Here is a 21,434-nt window from a genome sequence, read left to right on the forward strand (position 1 = left end):
TCATGATCTAATAGTTGGTGACATCACATCCTTAATATGACAGTCTCAGTGAGGTCAGTGAAAATTTACACGAGACAAAACACACAGAACATGCAAAACCATGGATGTATTTTGACAACTGGACATATTATAGAGCCAAGACTAACTGTTTTTATATATTGGGTGAATTATCTAATGTGTTTGAGTAGTATTACAATTTGCGAGTCATGTGTTAAGATATTTATATTTAGCAGGTGTTTTCAGTCGCAATGAGCAAAACAACTATTTAGCAGTTCGACAGTAACTTTAAATGTCCAACAGAGGGCGATAAAGCCTCTGCTTTCTGACGGTAACTGACGGTCCAGCAACAAAACAATACCAAAACATTTCATATATACTAAATAATTTTCTAGCTTGTATGGGAAAGCCAAAATGTGATATTTAATCAACAGCATAAATTCAGACTTGGTTTATTGCTTTTTCTTATAATAAATAATATAAACAAACGAGATTAAAATGGTTACAGCACAAAATGACACCAAAAAAAACCAAAACAACTGAGGGTTAAAACTGCCGGACCTTTAAAAGAAAAAGATGCAGGCACTTTTTTAGAGAGCAAAAATGAATCCGTGTAAAAACAAACACACTGAAAAGCATGTCATAGTAGTCATTTACAAATCCCAACAGCTAAAAAAAAAGAAAAAAGGAACAATTCAACAACAAACTCTCACTTATCTGGTCAGACATATACAGTAATACCCAGAATGCCAGAATATTACAGGGATGTAGGCTGATTATACAGCAACAGTCTGCTCAGTTTTACTGTATCCAAACCTTTGAGTTGAGCTGTTGATTTGATCAGTCATTTAGTGGAACAATAGACAAAAAACAATATTACAGCAACAATAATTCACCCATATGTATACATGCGGATAAAAGATGAAAATGAACTGTCAGTCAAAATAACCCCAAGCTTAGTCCACAGGATCAATTAGTCACATTAACAGCACGTAGAAAACTTTTAAAAATAGGAAACTGTACAGAAAGAAACACAAATGAAATATGTTCTATAATGATCAGTGTAGGGGGATCTTTGGATATTAAACAAAGGAATCACTTCTTGTCACAAGCACTCGAACAGCCTTTCCAACTCCAGTCCGTGAGTTAGTGCGAAACTTTGCATCCTCCAACACAGTCCCAGAAACCACTTGAGTTAAGCAACATTGAATCCATATTCCATGAGTTTCTTTCTGCACTTTACGGTAAAAGCTTAAAGGTTAGGAAGTTAGGAGATTCTTTGGAATCATAGTAGAGTTTCTGATCTAGATGAACATGACTGAAGCTCTTTTAAAGTTCAAAATGTATTTGACAGGTCGGGTCGAATCAGTTTGGATCCAAACGCCCAGGTTATCTTTCCTCCAAAGATCCTTCCATCCCATAAACTCTGCATACCCATCTTAACATTTCTGGGTCAGAGGTAAAAGTTTAATGTAAAACAGTCAGACTTCACTAACAGGAAGATCTGCACTATCCAGATCAAGTTGGGGCAAAGGAGCGTCGCACATTCCAAAGCTGCTGCGTCGCCGCCAAGGCGATTCGTGAGTCACTTGGAGAGGCGGGTCTCTTGCAGTGACAGGCGGGCATGTGGGCGGGGCAGGGGCAGCAGGCTCATGAAGTGCTCGCTGTCCCAAGCCAGACCTCGTGGGACCACGGCATTCTGGGTAGGCTGACACGGCAGGGCTGGGCGTCCAGGGGATGGCGTGACTCGTGAGCTGGCGGTAGAAACAGGAACTGCCAACAATGTGCTCCTAAATGGGAAAAAAGAGGGAGAGAAAGTTTAAAGATGCTTAAAGTTCTGGTCTGAAAAAAGCGTTTTCTTTTTTTTCAGAAAAGCGTTAAGACTGATGCAGTGCGGTAAAGATTGAGAGCAGTCTCAGCTGTGAGTTAGAACATCCGAGAAACAGGTTTTTTGGATGAGCTTAGCAGTAGAAGATGAGAAGTACCAGAAACCAGAGCCAGCAGAGCACCAGATCAGAAGTGTTAGTACTCAGAGAGCCCAGCTATTCACCTCACTGGAAAACACAACATGAGAGAGGACGTGAGAAGGAGAGAGAGGTAGAAGCAGGCCTGGACGATACATCAAATATTCATTTCATATTTAGCTGACAATAAAAAAAAGAAACCCTGAGGAAATACTTTACATTTGTCTGATAAGTTTCTGAAAGACAGTATGATCTAGACAAATTTTGACATGCCATTGTGTCACAATTCTTGAGTATGTGAACATGATTAAAGATGCATTAATAGCATATTTAAATTCAATCTTCAGTAACAAAAACATTTGAATTGCTTGTCTTATTAATTTCCATGAATCAGTTCAACCAGTTCATGAATGAATAAATTCAAAAAACACGAATCAAAGATTTATCATAAAATAAATTCAAGAATATGGTATTTTACATATAATGTTGTAGTAAACTTGTACTTCTGGTCAAAAGTAAGGTTTGGTGTCAGGAAGATTTTTAGTAAGCTGTAAGATTGACAATTCAGCTTTGCCATGATGGGAATATCATTGCTCTGATTTTAAATAAACAATCATTTAAAAAAATAAAATGACCCTTAAACTATTTAAGAGGAAATACAAAAATAAAGATGCATATTATTACCGGTAAATCAAGTTAAAGCCTGAAAAACACTGAAGCATTATTATTATTAAGCTACATCGCCCAGCCCTAGGTAGAAGATGGGAGACAGAGGCAAACACCAATATAATGAAAGAAAAGAGTGGAGAGAGAATGAATGTAAGGGAAAGACGACAAATATTGTGACCGTTAGAACTGCATTCTGTGTTTAGTTACAAATTTACACAAATATAAAAATATATTATCGTTAGTTTGAGAACTGCAATAAAATCGAGAAAGAAAAAAAAGCATCTTAATCACTGCTCCAGAATGTCCATAACATTTTACCTAACAATCATGCGAGAAAGCACAGACAAGTCTAATCTAATAACAGCAGTGATTGAGGACCTGATGTCGGAGACTCGAGGGTTCACCTCACAAAACAAAAACCTTACTGCAAGTCAGTACTGGGAAATGTGGATAACGTTTCAAACACAGGCACAAAAATGCAACTCTCAAACAGTAAAGCATGTGTAACCTCATCATAATAACTGATACAAACATGTCTGTATGGCTACCAAGTCTTAACCCTCTAACAGTCTGTTAAAGGGGTGTCAGAAAGTGAGAACCGGCCAAAAGGTCCTCACTCCAATGGTCCAAAACTCAAACTGGTCCACGCAAAGACAACTATGCACGCACGCGGTTTGAAAATGTGTAAACAACAAAGCAATTAACATGCTGGAAAAATAACATTGCTTTATTACATAATCAAAATCTTTTTTTTTATATATATATACAATCAATCTCCAAAGGGTAAGATAAAGTTCTATTCTAAACTTCTATATCAAGAAATATCCTTTTTAAAGACAAGCAAAATGGGCTGACTATGGGCAATGTTTTGTGTTTATTTTAAATCAGCAATTACTAGTTTGCGTCATTTAGGATGGTAAAACAAAAAGACTTTGTCAAAAAACTTTATGAACCATACTACACACAACAATAAAGAATAATTAAACACAGATGAGCAATCGAAACATGTGAAACATGCGTTTTTGGGTGTGTAGCAGAAGACTGCAGTGGGCTGGCAGAGAGGCAGAAGCATTAGAAATGGAGAAGTGCATCGATATTAACCGTTAGTTTAAATGAGGGATCCACAGTGTTGAGAAGAAACAGATGAGAGAATTAGCAGGAAGACATCAGGTCAGCGGAAAACTGAATGCATCTCGTTCATGAACTGTTGAATCCGTTTATTTTCTGCATTTGAATTGAACTGTTAGGTGTGCATTTGTGTGTGAAGTTATTCTGGAAAAGCGAAATGGAAAAGATCAAGCTAGGTAAGTACGTTTGTGTGCGTATTTGCGTTAGCGACTCGTTTGCGAAGCGAGGAAGAGGAAACAATGGGCGGGTCAAAGGGGGCGGAGATCACATACGTGCTGCCTTGAGTGACACGTGGTGTATATCTCTGAATACAGGGGCTTGAATGCCTTCTGGCCTGACGCATCTGAAACAACAGTGCAAAGCTACATTAGAGGAAGAAAGGGAGAGAGTGATACAGGAGCCTCGAAAAGTATTTGGACACTTAATATATGAATGTCATTTCATTTACATATATATATATAACAAAATATCAAACCAAACAGCTTCAGTAAAAAAATTATAAAAATAATCCACTAACATACATTGTCGTACAATATATTGTTTTATTATTTTAAAGTCGGCATGAAAAATCCATATAATTGATCTTATTGTAAATCATTAATTCATGTATATGTTAATCAAACTGTCATAACTCCATCTTTCAGTGAAATGTTAATGTGTACAGACTTCTTCGATCATTCAGTCCACTTAAACCCGCTTCTATCTTACAATCGACTGCAAACTCGAATTCAGATCATTCACATCTAATCAAGAACCAATGAATAGAACTAAGCCCCTGCTTATTTTCTTCTTCTTCAATAATCTGTTTTCCCCTACATCTAGACTTCTTCCATCTTAAATAAATGCTACTTAACTTGAAATTTGTCGCCAAATGCAATGACATCCATGCATTAAGTGCAACTAAAGTGTCCAAATACTTTTTGGGGTCACTAGGTTCATTGAGAGTGGGAGAAAGCGTATGAAACAAACAGACTGCTGCCCACATTTAAATGAGTGCACTCTTGATTCTAGAGTGCTAACACTTCTGAACTATTACCAATCTTAAACCCAAACCACTGCAGTCATATTATTGTTCACTCCTCTTTTTGTTTGTTTGTGTACGTGTGAGTGAGAGAGAAAGAAAGGCACATGATTGGATATATGTGAGCAGATAAACTCCTGAGGCTGAGAATTCATGCTCCACTGTTTTGCTCAGAGGCGGAGTGACTACCTGCTTTTGAATGCATGTGTGTGTGTGCGTGTACATACAGAAGCTGCGGACCGGCCTGGGCCCCTCTGAGCCACAATTGCTCCTGAAATAGCCTTGATCCAACTGTGCATCTCCTCTGGACTATCAGCCTGGAACAGAATGGTTGAAAGAAATGGAAAGTTTTTACATATTCTAAGAGAAACAAAGAGATAATGCTATAAAGGTAATGAATGCACACGAACTGAGCTTACTGACGTCTATATGGTTCTGAGATGCAGTGTAGCCTAAGAACTCACATATAATACACTAATATTTTCAACCACTATTTTCAATAGTTCGATTTTTGGACTGTGGAGCGGGGCCACATTAGAAGCGCATGTTGATGCATGACAGGACCTCTCACCTGGATATAGAATGTTCTGGAGGTTGTGACGACTTCAAAGAGGTTGTCTCGCATCATTATTTCACTGAAAGAAAGGAACACACACACAGACCACAGGGTGAGCATCCCCTGCTGGCCTCACTAACACCTCTTCCAGCAGCAACCTAGTTTTACCAGGAGGTCTCCCATCCAGGTACTAACCAGGCTCAACCCTGCTTAGTTTCAGTGGGCAACCAGTCTTGGGCTACAGAGTATTATGGCTGCTGGCTATAAATGCTGTTCCTTTAAATTTTTCATTAATTACAGAATCCTGAGAAAAATGCATCACAGTTTCCATCAAAAAAAATTAAGTAACAAAAGTTTTCAACATTGATGCTACCAAGAAATGTTTTTTTTTGAGCAGCGAAGGGTCATGTGACACTGAAGACTGGAGTAATGATGCTGAAAATTCAGCTTTGCAATCACATGAATAAATTACATTTGAAAATATATTTTTTTAAAAACAATTTTTGAACAAATAAACCAGCCTTGGTGAGCATAAGAAATTTCTTTTAAAAACGTACTAACCCCAAACTTTTGAACGCACAATGTAATAATTTCTTATTGAAAAAAAAAAGTACAGAATGATTCGTATTTATAGGAATTTTCAGTCAAGAATTCAAAGCATATGATTGGTAGACATTCTGTTTGCTGTACCCGTGTTTGCACTCCTGCACCTTATGGACCTCCTTCAGAAGAATAATCTTCAAAGGCTCCTTCTCCTGAAAGAGAAGTGAAAGGAGAGAGAGAGATTAGTTGGTAGTCTCACAGAGCCAGATCTTTTGGGATGGAGTGCGGTCCACTTTGGATCTTATTCAGGCCTGGACTGGACAGGAATCTTAAATGCTTTTTTTCTCACTGCAAGAGCAGTGATTTACATAATGTTTCACTCTCTAACAAGCAGACACACATGTACATATGCAGCAGAATCACACAACTGGCAGGAGCCTGGAATTTCACAGGTATAGAGCCGTTCATGTTGAGACAGACCGCTGGTATTTTCCTCCAATAAATAAATCTGCTTGTACAATCTAGAAAATTCAGTGAATGCAATCATTCAACCTACATTTTTAACATGATTTATTGGGCACCTGAATCTTTGTTTCAGAATTCTCCACTGACCAGGGATAATGGTGTGCATTCAATACAAATCACTACTGCATAAGTGGCAAATTAACATACAACATACCAGATCAGACTTGAAGTAACTCATCGAGTTCTGCTCCAGAACAAAATATCTCCGTTTCCAGTTCTTCATCTGATATAAGATGAAAACGGTAACATGTAATTAATTCTCTCCAGTAGTCACACAAAGCTTCATACATTTTTAGAATTTAGATTTTAAATATAATATTTTTTTGGGGCATTTTCGAACGCACAACAGGGTTACAAAAGACCCACGCTAAAAACAGCCACTCAGACTCACCAGCGCCCCTTGTTTGACGCAGTATCCTGCTTTAATAACGGTCTGATCCAGCCCTGCTCTAGTGTGCAAATATGGCGGATTGTTCTGAGCCTTCCTCAAGGCCACCTTCTCTCCTCCAACACTGTGTGCCAGCTCTCCATCCTGCTAAATGAATCAGACATACATGAACATGCAGAAATATAAGAGGTCTGCAAATTAAAAACTAGACAATGTTTAATTTCTCTGTTCTTAATACAACAGCTAGCTTAATTGAGAAATACTGAGAGACTACATGTCATTGTTTTCATTTAATTTGTTAATATGCATTAACCTTTATTAATATAATTATATTATATAGATATATTATGATCATCATTGTTATTACATTAACAATTAATACATTTTATTAATATATATATATATATATATATATATATATATTTTTTTTTTAATAAAACATTAACTATTAGCATATCAGTTGTAGAAGCTGTATTAAAATTATATGACACCGTTTTTCCATATTTAAGGGATGCACTGAAATTTCGGGTACCGAATTTCAGCCCGAAATCAGTGACCAAAACAAACATCTAATTAGTGATTTTCCGATGGCACGTTTTGACTGTGTTCCGAGTCTAATTTATGCACACAATGTGGATAAGCTATAACAGTTAAAGGTCCCCTGACATGAAATGTGGCTCAAATTTCACTTTCTGAGGTTTTTTAACATCAATATTAGTTCCTCTAGCCTGTATTTGGTCCCTTCGTGTCTAGAATTTTCAATCGGTGTAAACCGAGCTTTGGCTATTTTTCTCTTCTCTGCAGCTCAAACGCGCTGATCTTTAATCTCCTCGTTATGACGTCATAACGAGGAAAGGTTACCTCCCCCTTCTCTGCTTTGCCCGCCCGGAGAATTTGACCCGCCCATGAGAAAACGAGCTAGGAACAGGAAGTAGCTACGAACGCGCCGGCGCGATTTTAGTTTTTCCTAGAGAAATAGCTTTGAGATTTGAGTTTTTCCTCGAGAGATATCATGGCTTGCAAACGAGCGAAGCATGGCAGTTGATCAGTGTTCGGATGTACAAATGAACACAAAAGTATTTTTTTAGTTCCTTCATCCGAGCCTCTGAAGAAACAATGGGTTAATTTTATTTTCTCTGGAAATGCGCCGACACAACTTCCCAAAGTTTAGTATGGTCCAAACATTTCACCGACGACTGTTTCCTCAACACGATGAACGTCTGAAAATAAATCGATCGAGCTACCAAGCAACAATTTCTGATGTGTAGCCTAATTGTTCAAGTTCAGACAGGTAATCTTTCTCTCAAAATCATCCAATACTGTTTATGCATCAGTAAGTCAAGCCAGTAACTAAAATATCAACTTCACATTTCTTTTAGTAGGATGAAAATAATCTTATTTAAATTCTGAACAAATTATACAGAAAGCGATCAAAGAACAATTTTTCCACACAGCGCGAGTTTATCTGGACAACTCGTTATGAAATCAATGACGCACGTTACACTGCACAACGAAGCTCTTACTGTACATCATCGCGTTTGCATTGGTGAAAGCATTAGAGAGAGTGCAGAAACTGCGTTGCAATGATAAGATCTTTATCTCGCGATCAACAGACTGTCATCTGCTTGCTCAATGCTCATCACGGCAACATTTTATGTGATGGGAATAGATCTAAATACTTTAAAAACTTCTCACGATTCGTTAATCTCGATAGCTGTAATAGTAAAAACGTGTAATAGCTGTAGTAGAAGTATTCGAGAAAGTTTCGCATGTAATGCATAGCTATTTCATATGCAAGCATGTCAGCCAATCACAGCAGTGGCCGGTTACACTGAATCCCACAGCAGACACGCCCCTTCAAACAGAGCGTTCAAATCAGAGGCTAAAATCAGGCTAGGAAAAATGCCTTTTATTTCTAAATTATGACTATTTTTGATCTAAAAAAACATACTAACATTATAAGGGCAACCCAGGAAACATTATAAAATAATAAAATAATCCCATGTCAGGGGACCTTTAAACGTGTCAGCTGTGTGGATACTAGCTCTGGATTTACAATATTCATTATTCGATTTTATCAGTAATGATATGGTTTCTTGCATCTAAAATCTTTTAGTGTGTGGTTTTCTGTTGATGCGCAGCGTGAAGAAAACATTTGTAGCACTTAATACCTGTGTCTGTGTGACGACAGCCACTCCTGCAATGATCTCGGTCTTGTATGGGACCTGTTTCTTGTTGCCATTTGAAGCCAACCTCTGACTCTCAGAGTGAACGGTATCAGAGGACTTAGGAACCTGTGAGAGAGAAAGGGAGAGACAAAAAAAAGAGAGAGAAAGTAATGACCAGGAAAGACTGAGAGGAGGTTTTCAGAGACAAAATTGGTGCAGCAGCAAAAGATTGAAAATGCAACGTAATGAAAAGACGGAGGGAAAAAAAGTGAACGAGGCACAGATGAATTAACCATCGATTGTGAGACTCACAGGATAACTCAACAACGGCTTATTGTGTAGCCCTTCAATCCATCAGCCCACGCTCCAAGAGTGTCTGGCCTACAGACAGAGCACTTCCTGCCATTGCATGTGGAAGTGTGATATATTAGTGATACAGGGAGAGTGAAAAAGAGTAGAAGAGAGACAGAGACATTGTAGGGTACGTGTGTGTGTGTGTGTGTTTGTACTTGTGCATGTGATGTGTGTGAGGGCATTCTGAATCGCCGATGACTCAGAGGTGAAGGTCGTTCAAACAATACAACTTCCCATTAGTCAGCCAAGTGACTCGCTCAAGGAAAAAGCCATCAGGAAGAGGAACACACGGCTTAAACAGGACAGGTTTTTTTTTTGAGAAACTTTCAACTTCCCACTTCCCGTGCGTATGTTTGTATGTGTTTGCCTGCACATGTACTCAGAGAGGGGACGAAGACTGCCACTCCAATAAGAAAACTTGCTTTTTTTTTTTGTGCGAGTGTATTTGCTTATGGTAATTTGCTTGTAAACTGCTTGTACTTGTAATTTGGGTTACTTTAAACAGTTAAACTCGCAGAGAACACTAACAATAATTTATCTTTCAGTGAACAAATCTGCAGTGTTGACAGAACCACTGACACTGACTAAATGAACTCATTGAATGCTTTCATTGTTTCTTTAACTGTTCCTGTATGCAGTAGTCTGGGATATCAGATTAGCATGTGAGCTTGTTTAATAGCTAGATAACTAATGCAAACAATCCAGGATCCTAAAAAAAAGGATGTCTTGGTGAGCATGAGAAACTTCTTTCAAAAACATTTTTAAAAAAATCTTACGAACCTTAAACTTTTTCACGCCAAAATCAACAGGAGAAAATTACATTTTGCATAAAGAAAAATAAAGCCTAATATTGTACTTAAACTGTAGTATTAATTAGTATTCAAACATAATTTTTTGTACTGTTTATTTATTCTGATATAATTAAACTATTATATTACAGTACATTTATACTGCAATACCGTAAAAATATGTTAAATTCATTAGAATTAGAGCAGCAAAATTATATCAAAAATCCTAATTTGATTATTCCTTTTGATACTGTAATCATGATGATTAATAATATTTGGATTAATATATATACAGGTGAAACTCGAAAAATTAGAATATCGTGCAAAAGTTCATTTATTTCAGTAATTCAACTTAAAAGGTGAAACTAATATATTATATAGACTCATTACATGCAAAGTGAGATATTTCAAGCCTTTATTTGTTATAATTTTGATGATTATGGCTCACAGCTTATGAAAACCACAAAGTCAGAATTAGAATATTGTGAAAAGATTTTTATAGCTTTAAGCCATAATCATCACAGTTATAACAAATAAAGGCTTGAAATATCTCACTTTGCATGTAATGAGTCTATATAATATATTAGTTTTAAGTTGAATTACTGAAATAAATGAACTTTTGCACGACATTCTAATTTTTCGAGTTTCACCTGTGTATATATATATATATATATATATATATATATATATATATATATATAATATTATAATTATACATTTATTTTGTTTCACCTAAAACAAGCTGTGACTGGTTATAATATACTATTGTGTCGCACTAATGAGAATCACCTTTGAGAAAGATGGGAATTACACACACACACACACATCCCACCACCCCCCACATCCAGATCCATGAAATTTGGGGAGTTACAATGGTCAAATTTTGTATGGGGGTTCAATGGATATAGATGCGTGCATACAGTACAACCCGAATTCGGGAAAAGTTGGGATGTTTTTTAAATTTGAATAAAATGAAAACTATAAGACTTTCAAATCACATGAGCCAATATTTTATTCACAATAGAACATAGATAACATAACAAATGTTTAAACTGAGAAATTTTACACTTTTATCCAAAAAATGAGCTAATTTCAAATTTGATGCCTGCTACAGGTCTCAAAATAGTTGGGACGGGGGCACGTTTACCATGGTGTAACATCTCCTCTTCTTTTCAAAACAGTTTGAAGACGTCTGGGCATCGAGTTTATGAGTGTCTGGAGTTTTGGTGTTGGAATTTGTTCCCATTCTTGCCTTATATAGGTTTCCAGCTGCTGAAGTGTTCGTGGTCGTCTTTGACGCATTTTTCGTTTAATGATGCGCCAAATGTTCTCTATAGGTGAAAGATCTGGACTGCAGGCAGGCCAATTCAACACCCGGACTTTTCTACGATGTAGCCAGGCAGTTGTAATAGCTGCAGTATGTGGTTTTGCATTGTCCTGCTGAAATACACAAGGCCTTCCCTGAAATAGACGTCGTCTGGAGGGGAGCATATGTTGCTCTAAAACCTTTATATAGCTTTCAGCATTCATAGTGCCTTCCAAAACATGCAAGCTGCCCATACCGTATGCACTTATGCACCCCCATACCATCAGAGATGCTGGCTTTTGAACTGAACGCTGATAACACGATGGAAGGTCTCCCTCTTCTTTTGCGCGGAGGACACGGCGTCCGTGATTTCCAACAAGAATGTCAAATTTGGACTCGTCGGACCATAGAATACTTTTCCACTTTGAAATAGTCCATTTTAAATGAGCCTTGGCCCACAGGACACGGCGGCGCTTCTGGACCATGTTCACATATGGCTTCCTTTTTGCATGATAGAGCTTTAGTTGGCATCTGCAGATGGCACGGCGGATTGTGTTTACCGACAGTGGTTTCTGGAAGTGTTCCTGGGCCCATTTAGTAATGTCATTCACACAATCATGCCGATGAGTGATGCAGTGTCGTCTGAGGGCCCGAAGACCACGGGCATCCAATAAAGGTCTTTGTCCTTGTCCCTTACGCACAGAGATTTCTCCAGTTTCTCTGAATCTTTTGATGATGTTGTGCACTGTAGATGATGAGATTTGCAAAGCCTTTGCAATTTGACGTTGAGGAACATTGTTTTTAAAGTGTTCCACAATCTTTTTACGCACTCTTTCACAGATTGGAGAGCCTCTGCCCATCTTTACTTCTGAGAGACTCTACCTCTCTAAGACATCCCTTTTATAGCTAATCATGTTACAGACCTGATAACTTAATTAGTTGCTAGATGTTCTCCCACCTGAATCCTTTCTAAATTTCTTGCTTTTTCAACCATTTGTTGCCCCCGTCCCAACTATTTTGAGACCTGTAGCAGGCATCAAATTTGAAATGAGCTCATTTAGAGGATAAAAGTGTCAAATTTCTTCGTTTAAACATTTGTTATGTTATCAATGTTCTATTGTGAATAAAATATTGGCTCATGTGATTTAAAAGTCTTACAGTTTTCATTTTATTCAAATTTAAAAAACGTCCCAACTTTTCCGGAATTCGGGTTGTACATTCACACTTGCATTTTGAATGCGTGTACTCACTGTGATTTTGGTTGCATTGTTGAGCGCGTTGACCCATTCCACAAGATCCTGCTGATCATTAGCCTGCAGAAAGTATTTTCTCATTCCTGCATTGATGACTGCACACAGACAGAGAGAACGAGCTTAACCCCATTTCCCATAATTCAATGGCAATTTTGCTGAGTAATTCTGAGAACTATCAGTGTATCAGAAGGAACGTGTCAGTGTATTTTAAAAATGCCCATTAATACCAAATGCAAACAGATAGCCTTTATTTGAGCCTAGTAGACTTTATGGATTACCATACTCAGCTCATGAAGTCAATAAGGCAGTGCAAAATCAATTTCAGATTAAAAAGCTACAGCAAAATGGAGCTTGACTCAATTTTTCCCGCTATGTCGGTTAATTCAGTGGCTGTTTTCTGGAATGAAAAGATGAATGCTAGAAATCACTGCATCACAATAAACTCCATTGTGCAATGTTCATTATGTGCAGCTGTACTGAAATGGTCTGCCTTCCACCAATAGTTCTCAGTCATGTAAGTTGCATTGTATCCTCGTATGGTTAAAACAGGGCTGTCCAAGAGGTCTGGGTCCTGGAGGGCCACTGTCCTACAGAGTTTAGCCCAAACTTGCCCTAACACACATGCCTGGAAGTTTCTAGTATGCCTAGTAGTGTTTAATTGGGATAGGAGCTAAACTCTGCAGGACAGTGGCCTTCCAAGAACCGGACTGAACTCCTCGGGGTTCAAATTTCTAAAACTTTATTTAAAATATTTCTGGGTGTTTATGTGATTTTTTCCTGTCAATGACAATTTGAAAATTATTACTTTGTGTGTGTGTGTTTGTGTGTCATTGTTCACTAATAATCGTTACCTCTAGTTTTTAAATGTTTCCAATGGATAACTGAGTTGAACCTGAAAACCAGATCAGACTGGTTTTGTGTTCAGGATCAACTGATTCACCTGACCCAAAATAAGTTATGTTCACTGATGAGGCATTTTTGTCATTTTGGAGCTTGACAGCACCAGAGTGGCAAGTTTTTACTTTTTGTTTTCTCATTTTTCATGCCACTGAAGAAATAAAGTTATATGGGTTTTAACAAGAGGGTAAATAAATAACTCCTAAATAGTAAATAACTCCAAAATAGTAAATAATGTGTGAACTATTCTTTAACCTATATCTGGATAAAAGCATGAAAAGCAACGAAAAAAAGTTTGCCAAGAAGCACTGGAGGTTATTTTTGAAGGAAAAAAAACGATGAACAAGATTTCAAAAACACTTCAAAATGAAGTTCAGATTTCTACAGAAGCATCCTGCAAAAAGCACGCACACCAACTCACTAACACTCATCTATCAAGTGACCAGACCACCGTTTCCTGTTTCCACTCATGTTGTGCAGAAGGTTACCATGTGCAGTGCAGTAACTGTACATGCAAAGCAACACAGAAGTGTGTGTGTATAAGCTGTAAGAACGAGTCTAAATAATCTCAAAATGTACTTGAAGTAAAGGAAATACTTTTTTGCTTTTCACTGTACAACATACTATTACAATCCATTCAGTACAAAAGCAGTGCTTAAAGCAAAAACATGACCTAAAACCAAACTTATAAGCTTTCTATATAGCACCCAGCCAGGATTCAAACCACAAAACTTTTAGTCAACAATTGAGGCTTGAGCTATTCCTTTAAAGGGATATTTTACTCAAATGGAAATTCTGTCATAATTTACTCCTTTTCTTAAAAATATCTTTGTGCTCAGCAGAAGAAAGAAATTCATACAGGTTTGGAGCAACTTGGGAGTGAGTAAATGACAGAAATTTAATCTTTGGGTGAACTATCCCTTTAAGTACTGTTTACACTACGTGATATGTACAAAATAACATGAAGTGAGTGTTTTATAAATAAAACAAACAATTTTCTGTAAAATTTTCATTATTTTCCTTCTCAGAAAGCTTTTCACAAATTCTAAGCAATTTGAAAACAAATAAAAATATTACAAAAAAAGCAAAACATTTAGTTATGTATAGACAAAAAATAAATAAAACAAAATAATCAGGCTTACACCGAGACAAAAAGGACAGAAAAATGAGCAAAACTACATCTGACTCATCATGACATTCCAAAAGACGGTAATTTATACTATATTCAGAAATCTGATAACTTTGTATCAAAATGATTGTGAACTGATAGTGTGTGTAGTATTGTGAAAGTCTTACCAAAGCAGTACTCAGCCTTTGGCCTCTGTTTGGTGGCATCACTGACCTAAAACAAGAGTGGTGGCTTTGTGGTAACTTCACAAAAGGCAATGATGCAGAAATAGCAGAACATGTGAAAAGGTGGGAGCTTACCTTGGATATGTAGGTGAGACTGAGGGAACCCACATGTTTGGCACCTACAGGCAGGTTCTATGAGACCAAGAAACAATATCAATCTCAGATAGCTAATCAGAACTACATTACCCAGAAAGCATTTGCACTTTAGTTAGATGCTACCTGTGGGTTGTCCATGTACCAGACCAGACTCCCCTGTTGCGTGTCCAGGATGAAATACCGTCGCAGGAACTTGCCACTGTTCTCCACATCTTCGATATCCAGGAAACCGCATATGCGGTTCTGCCGGTCCACGTAAGGCATGTCCCCCTCTCTTCACACTACTCATTCCCCTTCTCTCTGATATCAGAAACTTCTATGGACAGAGATAGAAAGGGAGGAGCATGGGATAGGATACAAAGATTTAAGAGAGAGAGAGAGAGAGAGAGAGAGGGGTTAGTCAGACTAACAGTAAAATGAGCTGATGCTGTTTTGTGGTTGTAAAAATCCCCCCCCTATCCTTGATGACCTCTCACTTTTTCTTTTCTTGTGCTCTTTCAGCTGAAAACTATTTTTCTTTCTCTGATGTCTCAGTTTTCTGCACAGGATCTGAATCACCGCGCTGCCCTGCATTAGTAACTGACAAAACTTTTTTTTTTTTACTTTCCAACTACCGGTACATGTCAACTAACTCTCATTCATTTGCAACTATATGTCAACTAAGGCCAGGGACACACTAGACGATTTTGTATGATTTTGTACGATCGGTTAAAGGTGCTCTAAGCGATGTCATGTGTTTTTTAGGCCAAAACATTTTTTGTCACATACAGCAAACATCTCCTCACTATCCGCTGGCTGCCTGTCCCCTGAACACACTGTAAAGAAACGCGATCTCTGTAGACAGCCCATGCTTCACAAACAGCACCAAAAACAAACTGCAGCGACCCGCTCCCCAAAACATAACAAACTGTTCCAGCCAATGACCGACAAGAAGGGTTTGGGGGTGTGGTTTGGGGGGTTAGTGTGCGGATGAGGAGGAGGGAGGGTCTAGCTAGCCTCCGTTTTGTTTGACAATAGTTCGAACGTCAACAAGAAGTGACGTCACCCAGGATCGCTTAGAGAACCTTTAAGATCGATTTTGTCAAATCGATCTTAACCGATTTTAAAACTAGGAGACCACAGACAAAAGGGCAGTTTCAACTGATTTTTAGCATTATAATCCTCCGAATGCACACACTAGAAGATTCGTCCGGACCGCGAGACCACACACCTCTCGATACTTAGTAACATTTACAGAGTGAGATGAGATCTCACGGAGACTCGCGAGATCAAACGGGACTTGAGAAGAAAAACAAATGGAGGACAATTGACGTTGTCATCTGGGTCTCCTGACATGAGTTTTGTTTTAGAGGTATGAAAACAAAGGAGAAAAAAATAATATGGATGATCTTTCTCAATACTCCACTTTTGTGGCTAGTGAAGCTTGCTCGCTCTCATTGGCTATCGCGTGTATCCCGTCAGAGGCAGCACAGTCAAGATTTGGGCTCCGACGTGATCGGTAGCAGTAAAATAATCATAATGACACCACACAATTGAGGATTTTTTTGGACAAAAAGTCAGTTGCGAGAGGCCTCGAATCGGGCCACACCCCCCAGTTCGTTGGGGGTTGCAAGTCGGTCCCAAAATCTTCAAGTGTGTGGCCAGCCTAACTCTTAGAACATTAATAGATTGTTAGGTTAGGGTAAGGGTTAGTAGAGTAAGTTGACCTGTACTGGCAAAGGTACTTATAGTCAATAGAATGTCTGTTGGGGCATCAAAATAAAATGATAGCAGATATTAAGCAGACAGTCTACTAATACTCTAATGACTGGTAGCTGGCATGTAGTTGCAAAGTTACTTAGCCTATATTTATTAGAATGTCTAAAGTGGACTATCGAAGTGTTACCATTTTTTATTAGGAGGAAGAACAAACAAAGAAAAAATAACTATCTATGGTAAATGATCTCCTAAAAAATAAAAAATAAAGGAAAATTGTAATGAAAAAAAATCTAAGTAGTACATTCAATAAAAAAAATTATAATTGTTATTGTTATTATAATTATTATATATTTAAAACAATTAGTTCTGTCCTCAGTTAATTAGTCAACTTCACTTTACACGTTCTGGGTCAGTATGACATTTTATTCAGCAGGGATGCATTAAACTGATCAAAAAAACTTTTATATTCTAACAAGAAAAAAAAAATATTTCAATCAAATAAACTCTGTTCATCAAAGAATCCTGAGAAACCATGCATCATGTTTTTTCACAAAAATATTACGCAGCACAACGGTTTTCAACATTGATGATAATAAGAATTGTTTCTTGAGCATAGGGATGCAGGATATATCGGCCACCATATCGGTATTGGCCGATATATATTAATTTTTAATGTTACCGTTATAGGCCAGATAAGAAAATTGTCGATATATTACAGCCGATAAATAATAATTATTTCCTTCAGCTGAGACACTTCAGATGCACATTGTTCGCCATGATGGTTTTGAATTGCTTAAAATATGATTGGAATCACTTCAAAAAAGGAAAATACAGTTAAGTGCAACACAAGTCTGTCATATAAGCTACATAAAATTATAATGAGACATAATAACTGTGTACTTAGGACATGGCTTTTAATGGTGAGACTTGTTTTTGTAATCAGGCTCTCAAAAATTATATAAAAATTTGGATATAGATTTATCGGCCAATATATCAGTTATCGCCGGCTTTCAAATATAAATAATTATTGGTATCGGCCAACATTTTCATATCGGTGCATCCCTACTTGAGCACCAAATCATCATTAGAATAATTTCTGAAGGATTATGTGACACTGAAGACTGGAAAAAAAATGACATTTAAAAACATATTAAAATAGATTTTTCTTAATAATAATAATATTTCACAATATTACTGTGTTTGATCAAATAAATGCAGCCTTAGTGAACATAAGATACTTTTGAATGGTAGTAGATAACTACTATATAGTTTTTTTGGGGGGGTTTTAAGCGTGCAAGCAGTATTATATAACATTCAGAAATATTCTGAGTCAACACGTGAATATGGGACATAATGTGCCGGAGTGGCAAAACCAAGAATAAATCCACAATTCTCCTCTTCTACTCTGAGGACAGGGGCATTAACGGCATGATTGTAAATCATAAACAGACAAAGGCTGTGAAGGAAGACAAGGCCTGCTGTGTCATCGGCCAGCAGAGGCAACAATGACCATGAGTCACTTGACCAATTAGCATGAAGCGCTGTTCAGCCCCGCCCTGAGTTCCAGAGCACAGAATCAGCCTTCTGTTCTGCAATGCTCATGGGTTCTAGAGGAGCCCTGTTCTTCTAAGTCTTAGAGTATGCAGGACTGTACTGTCATGAAGCAAAACATGACCTATACAGCATTTAGGTTTGAACAAAAGCACAGATATCACATTCTGAGCTTCTATCTGCTGCTTATCAGAGTCTGCAAACACAGCTTCAGATCCCTCATTTTTGCTCTCTTCCTCCTGATTTTAGATTGGGCAGATAATCTTCAAGACAGGTCTGGTCACGTTCTAGACTAGGCCAACCGCATTAACACACACACACACACACACACGCACAATGAGACAGAACTCCTTATCTCTGGATCTTAAGACGTGTCTGTAACAAGGTTAGAATTACATGTTGATCTTAATTTGTTTATGAAATTTAACACAAGCAGACACACACACACACAGGACGAAACTTACTACACTAAGTTTAGGTTGGTTTGCAAGCACATATCCTTCTTTGAATCTCTGATTAGAAAACAAATCTGCTGTTTCACTGACAAAGACGAACGTCATAAGGTAGACAAAACACCACTTTAACCCGGACTGTGTGTTTGCGTGCAATTCAGTCTCGTATTATTAGAAACTGTATGTTGGTATATTTGTGCAGCGCTTCAGGCAAAAAAGACAAGCACACACAGCTAACATTTGTTGTGAAGCAGATAAAGTTGTCAGAGAGGTTGTACTGAACTCTTGCCCTAGAGCTAGTTTCAGCAAATGCAGACATGCACATACACACTAAGGTTATTAGAGTTTTACATTTTCAAATTGGATTGTTTTAAAGAGATAGTTCATGCAAAAATGAAAACTGTTATCAATTACTCACCCTCATGTAGTTAACCTAAAGACTTTTGTTTACAGATTTGAAACACAACAAATGAAGATATTTTAATGAAACCTGAAAGACTTCTGTACCTCAATTTAAAGTCCTTTCCACCAAAACTTTGGCACTTCAAAAAGTACATAAAGAGATGACTTGGATTAAATCGCTCAAATTACTTTGTACTTTTTGAAGTGTCAATGTTTTGGTGGAATGGACGTTAAGTGATGGATGGACAGAAATCTCTAAGATTTCAGTAAATATTTCTTCATTTGTGTTTCGAAGATGAACGGGACATCTTATGGGTTTGGAATGACATGAGGGTGAGTAATTGATGACTGAATTTTAATTTATGTGTCAACTATCCCTTTAATCCTGTTTTAAAACTGACTTTATTTCATTTTGGTTAGTTTCAGTTACAGATTAGATTACTTGGTATGTATACATTTGAATTTCGTTTTTATACTTTAAGTTTTGGTTAAAGCTGAGCCAATTAAGAATCAGGAACTAAAACAGTTGCTAAAAATAGCAAAAGCTCTTGGGAAAGAAGTTGTATTTTGTTCAATTTTAGTTTTCTAGTTGCTTCTAATCATAATTTTATTTCAGTTTACGAATATACATTTTTAAATTATAGTATACACCATAATAAGCATAACCATACAAACATGTAGACTGTGCATATTTCATCTGTACAGTAAACATATCTCAAGGAAATGCACAAGATAAATAAATCTCTCTTTCTTTCCCTGATTTATCTGGTTAACTAACCAAACATTAATGAATGGAAACAAATGAAGACTAGAGTGACGTGGTAAAAATACACTGAAATCAAAGAATGCTTCTCACATGATACAGTATGAATGTAAAATTAATGCATCTAACAAATACATCTGCAAGTCATGTTTAATAATCTCTATCTATAAAACAGCACGATCAGGGAAAGTAACGTTGGATGTCTTCACTCTTCACCATACTGTCTGTAAACCAAAGTCAATTTAATGTTTGCTGACCGATGCACTCATCATGTCTGTTTACAAACACACCAACAAAAAGTGATGTCCTCAAACACAATGACCTGCTGTTACGCAACATTTCAACACATGGTAAGGTAAGGTGTCCATTGGTTGGCCGGCGGTAAGGGCAAGTCAAAAACAGAATGCTTACAATAACACAAAACCATAACTCGGTACAACATCAAAGATGTTGCCACAGTGGTTGAGTTCTCATATACCATATTTCCAGTTGTTTGTGATTACTAGATAAGGGTTTTAGTAAAATATTCAACAGAAACTGTAGTCACAAACAGCAATGAAATGTCTGACATACATTAGCCTATAATTTATTCAAATATATTACATAATAGACAATAAAAGCATAACAAAAAGATCTTAATTTTTACAAATACTTACATAAACTGCCATCTTTAAAATGTTAAAATGAATGTAAACATACAGTTTAAATGAGATAAGTCACAAAAGGCATAATCAGACAGATAAGACAGAACTACAACTGACAATCAACCCATCAACACACACAACGTTACGAGACCAAATGTGTCCTTGATTGAAGAGATTGGCGTCTATGATCTGATATTATTATTGTGGCGATGGAAGCGTGCACACAGTTATGAACTCTATATGATGCTCTTGGTATATTATCTTTATTTATATAAAGATTGTAATTGTATTACAAGGGTAAAATCCACGTTTGTCAGTTAGCAACAGCGCGGAAAAGCCCAACCTCGCCCTGTCTCCATTTAATCCTGCCATTAATCTACAGCAGGATCCGTGTTTACATTTTAACATAACCCATATCCATAAACACACTCATATAGAGACAGGTGTGCTAAAAAGCTGATTTCTCAAACTACTCACTCGGTTTATTATCGCTGAAGTGATTCGGTTCAGCCCATCTCCAGCTCGTGTCCCCGTTCACAAACTTCACGAGTGTTTTTCCTGCAGGAGCGGAAGTGGCTGTATACGTCACTGCGTCAGGTTAAACCAACGTGTCTTCTCTCTCTCTCTCTCTCTCTCTCTCTCTCTCTCTCTCTCTCTCTCTCTCTCTCTCTCTCTCTCTCTCTCTCTCTCTCTCTCTCTCTCTCTCTCTCTCTCTCTCTCTCTCTCTCTCTCTCTCTCTCTCTCTCTCTCTCTTTTTCATTCTTTCATATAGGAACTTTTTGAATAGTAATCTTTATATTTTTTTGTCATGTTCCTGACGTTGAAATAATTTCATCAGTACAAAATGACCTTAAGAAAACGTGGACATTTTAACATTTTAACTTAGCCCTGCATGGTAATCAAAAATAAATAAAATAA

General features: G+C 37.3%; 1 protein-coding gene across 5 annotated transcripts; it reads right to left on the reverse strand.

Moving 5' to 3' along the window:
- Nucleotides 1-433: 433 nt before the first annotated feature.
- Nucleotides 434-21,138, reverse strand: plekha1a (pleckstrin homology domain containing, family A (phosphoinositide binding specific) member 1a). Of its 5 annotated transcripts, none has more exons than XM_056235110.1 (13): nt 20,994-21,137; nt 15,130-15,322; nt 14,986-15,042; nt 14,854-14,899; nt 12,658-12,755; nt 8,963-9,085; nt 6,795-6,938; nt 6,558-6,626; nt 6,026-6,090; nt 5,351-5,414; nt 5,007-5,096; nt 4,031-4,101; nt 434-1,787 (listed from the first exon to the last, which is right to left on the reverse strand). In XM_056235110.1, exons 2-13 carry the CDS (start codon nt 15,268-15,270, stop codon nt 1,583-1,585), a joined length of 1,173 nt encoding a protein of 390 aa, XP_056091085.1. In that variant the 5' UTR covers nt 15,271-15,322; nt 20,994-21,137; the 3' UTR covers nt 434-1,582. The 5 variants fall into 5 exon arrangements, 4 of the variants coding, with proteins under 4 accessions (XP_056091085.1, XP_056091084.1, XP_056091082.1 ...); XR_008803899.1 differs by lacking the exon at nt 4,031-4,101 and adding an exon at nt 1,983-2,051 and having other exon boundaries at nt 1,653-1,787; XM_056235109.1 differs by lacking the exon at nt 4,031-4,101 and having other exon boundaries at nt 6,795-6,935; nt 20,994-21,138.
- Nucleotides 21,139-21,434: the final 296 nt, after the last annotated feature.

The sequence above is a fragment of the Rhinichthys klamathensis genome, unplaced genomic scaffold (assembly GCF_029890125.1).
Source record: "Rhinichthys klamathensis goyatoka isolate OS25496 unplaced genomic scaffold, OSU_Roscu_1.1 h1tg000412l_1, whole genome shotgun sequence".
Classification (NCBI taxonomy): domain Eukaryota; kingdom Metazoa; phylum Chordata; class Actinopteri; order Cypriniformes; family Leuciscidae; genus Rhinichthys; species Rhinichthys klamathensis.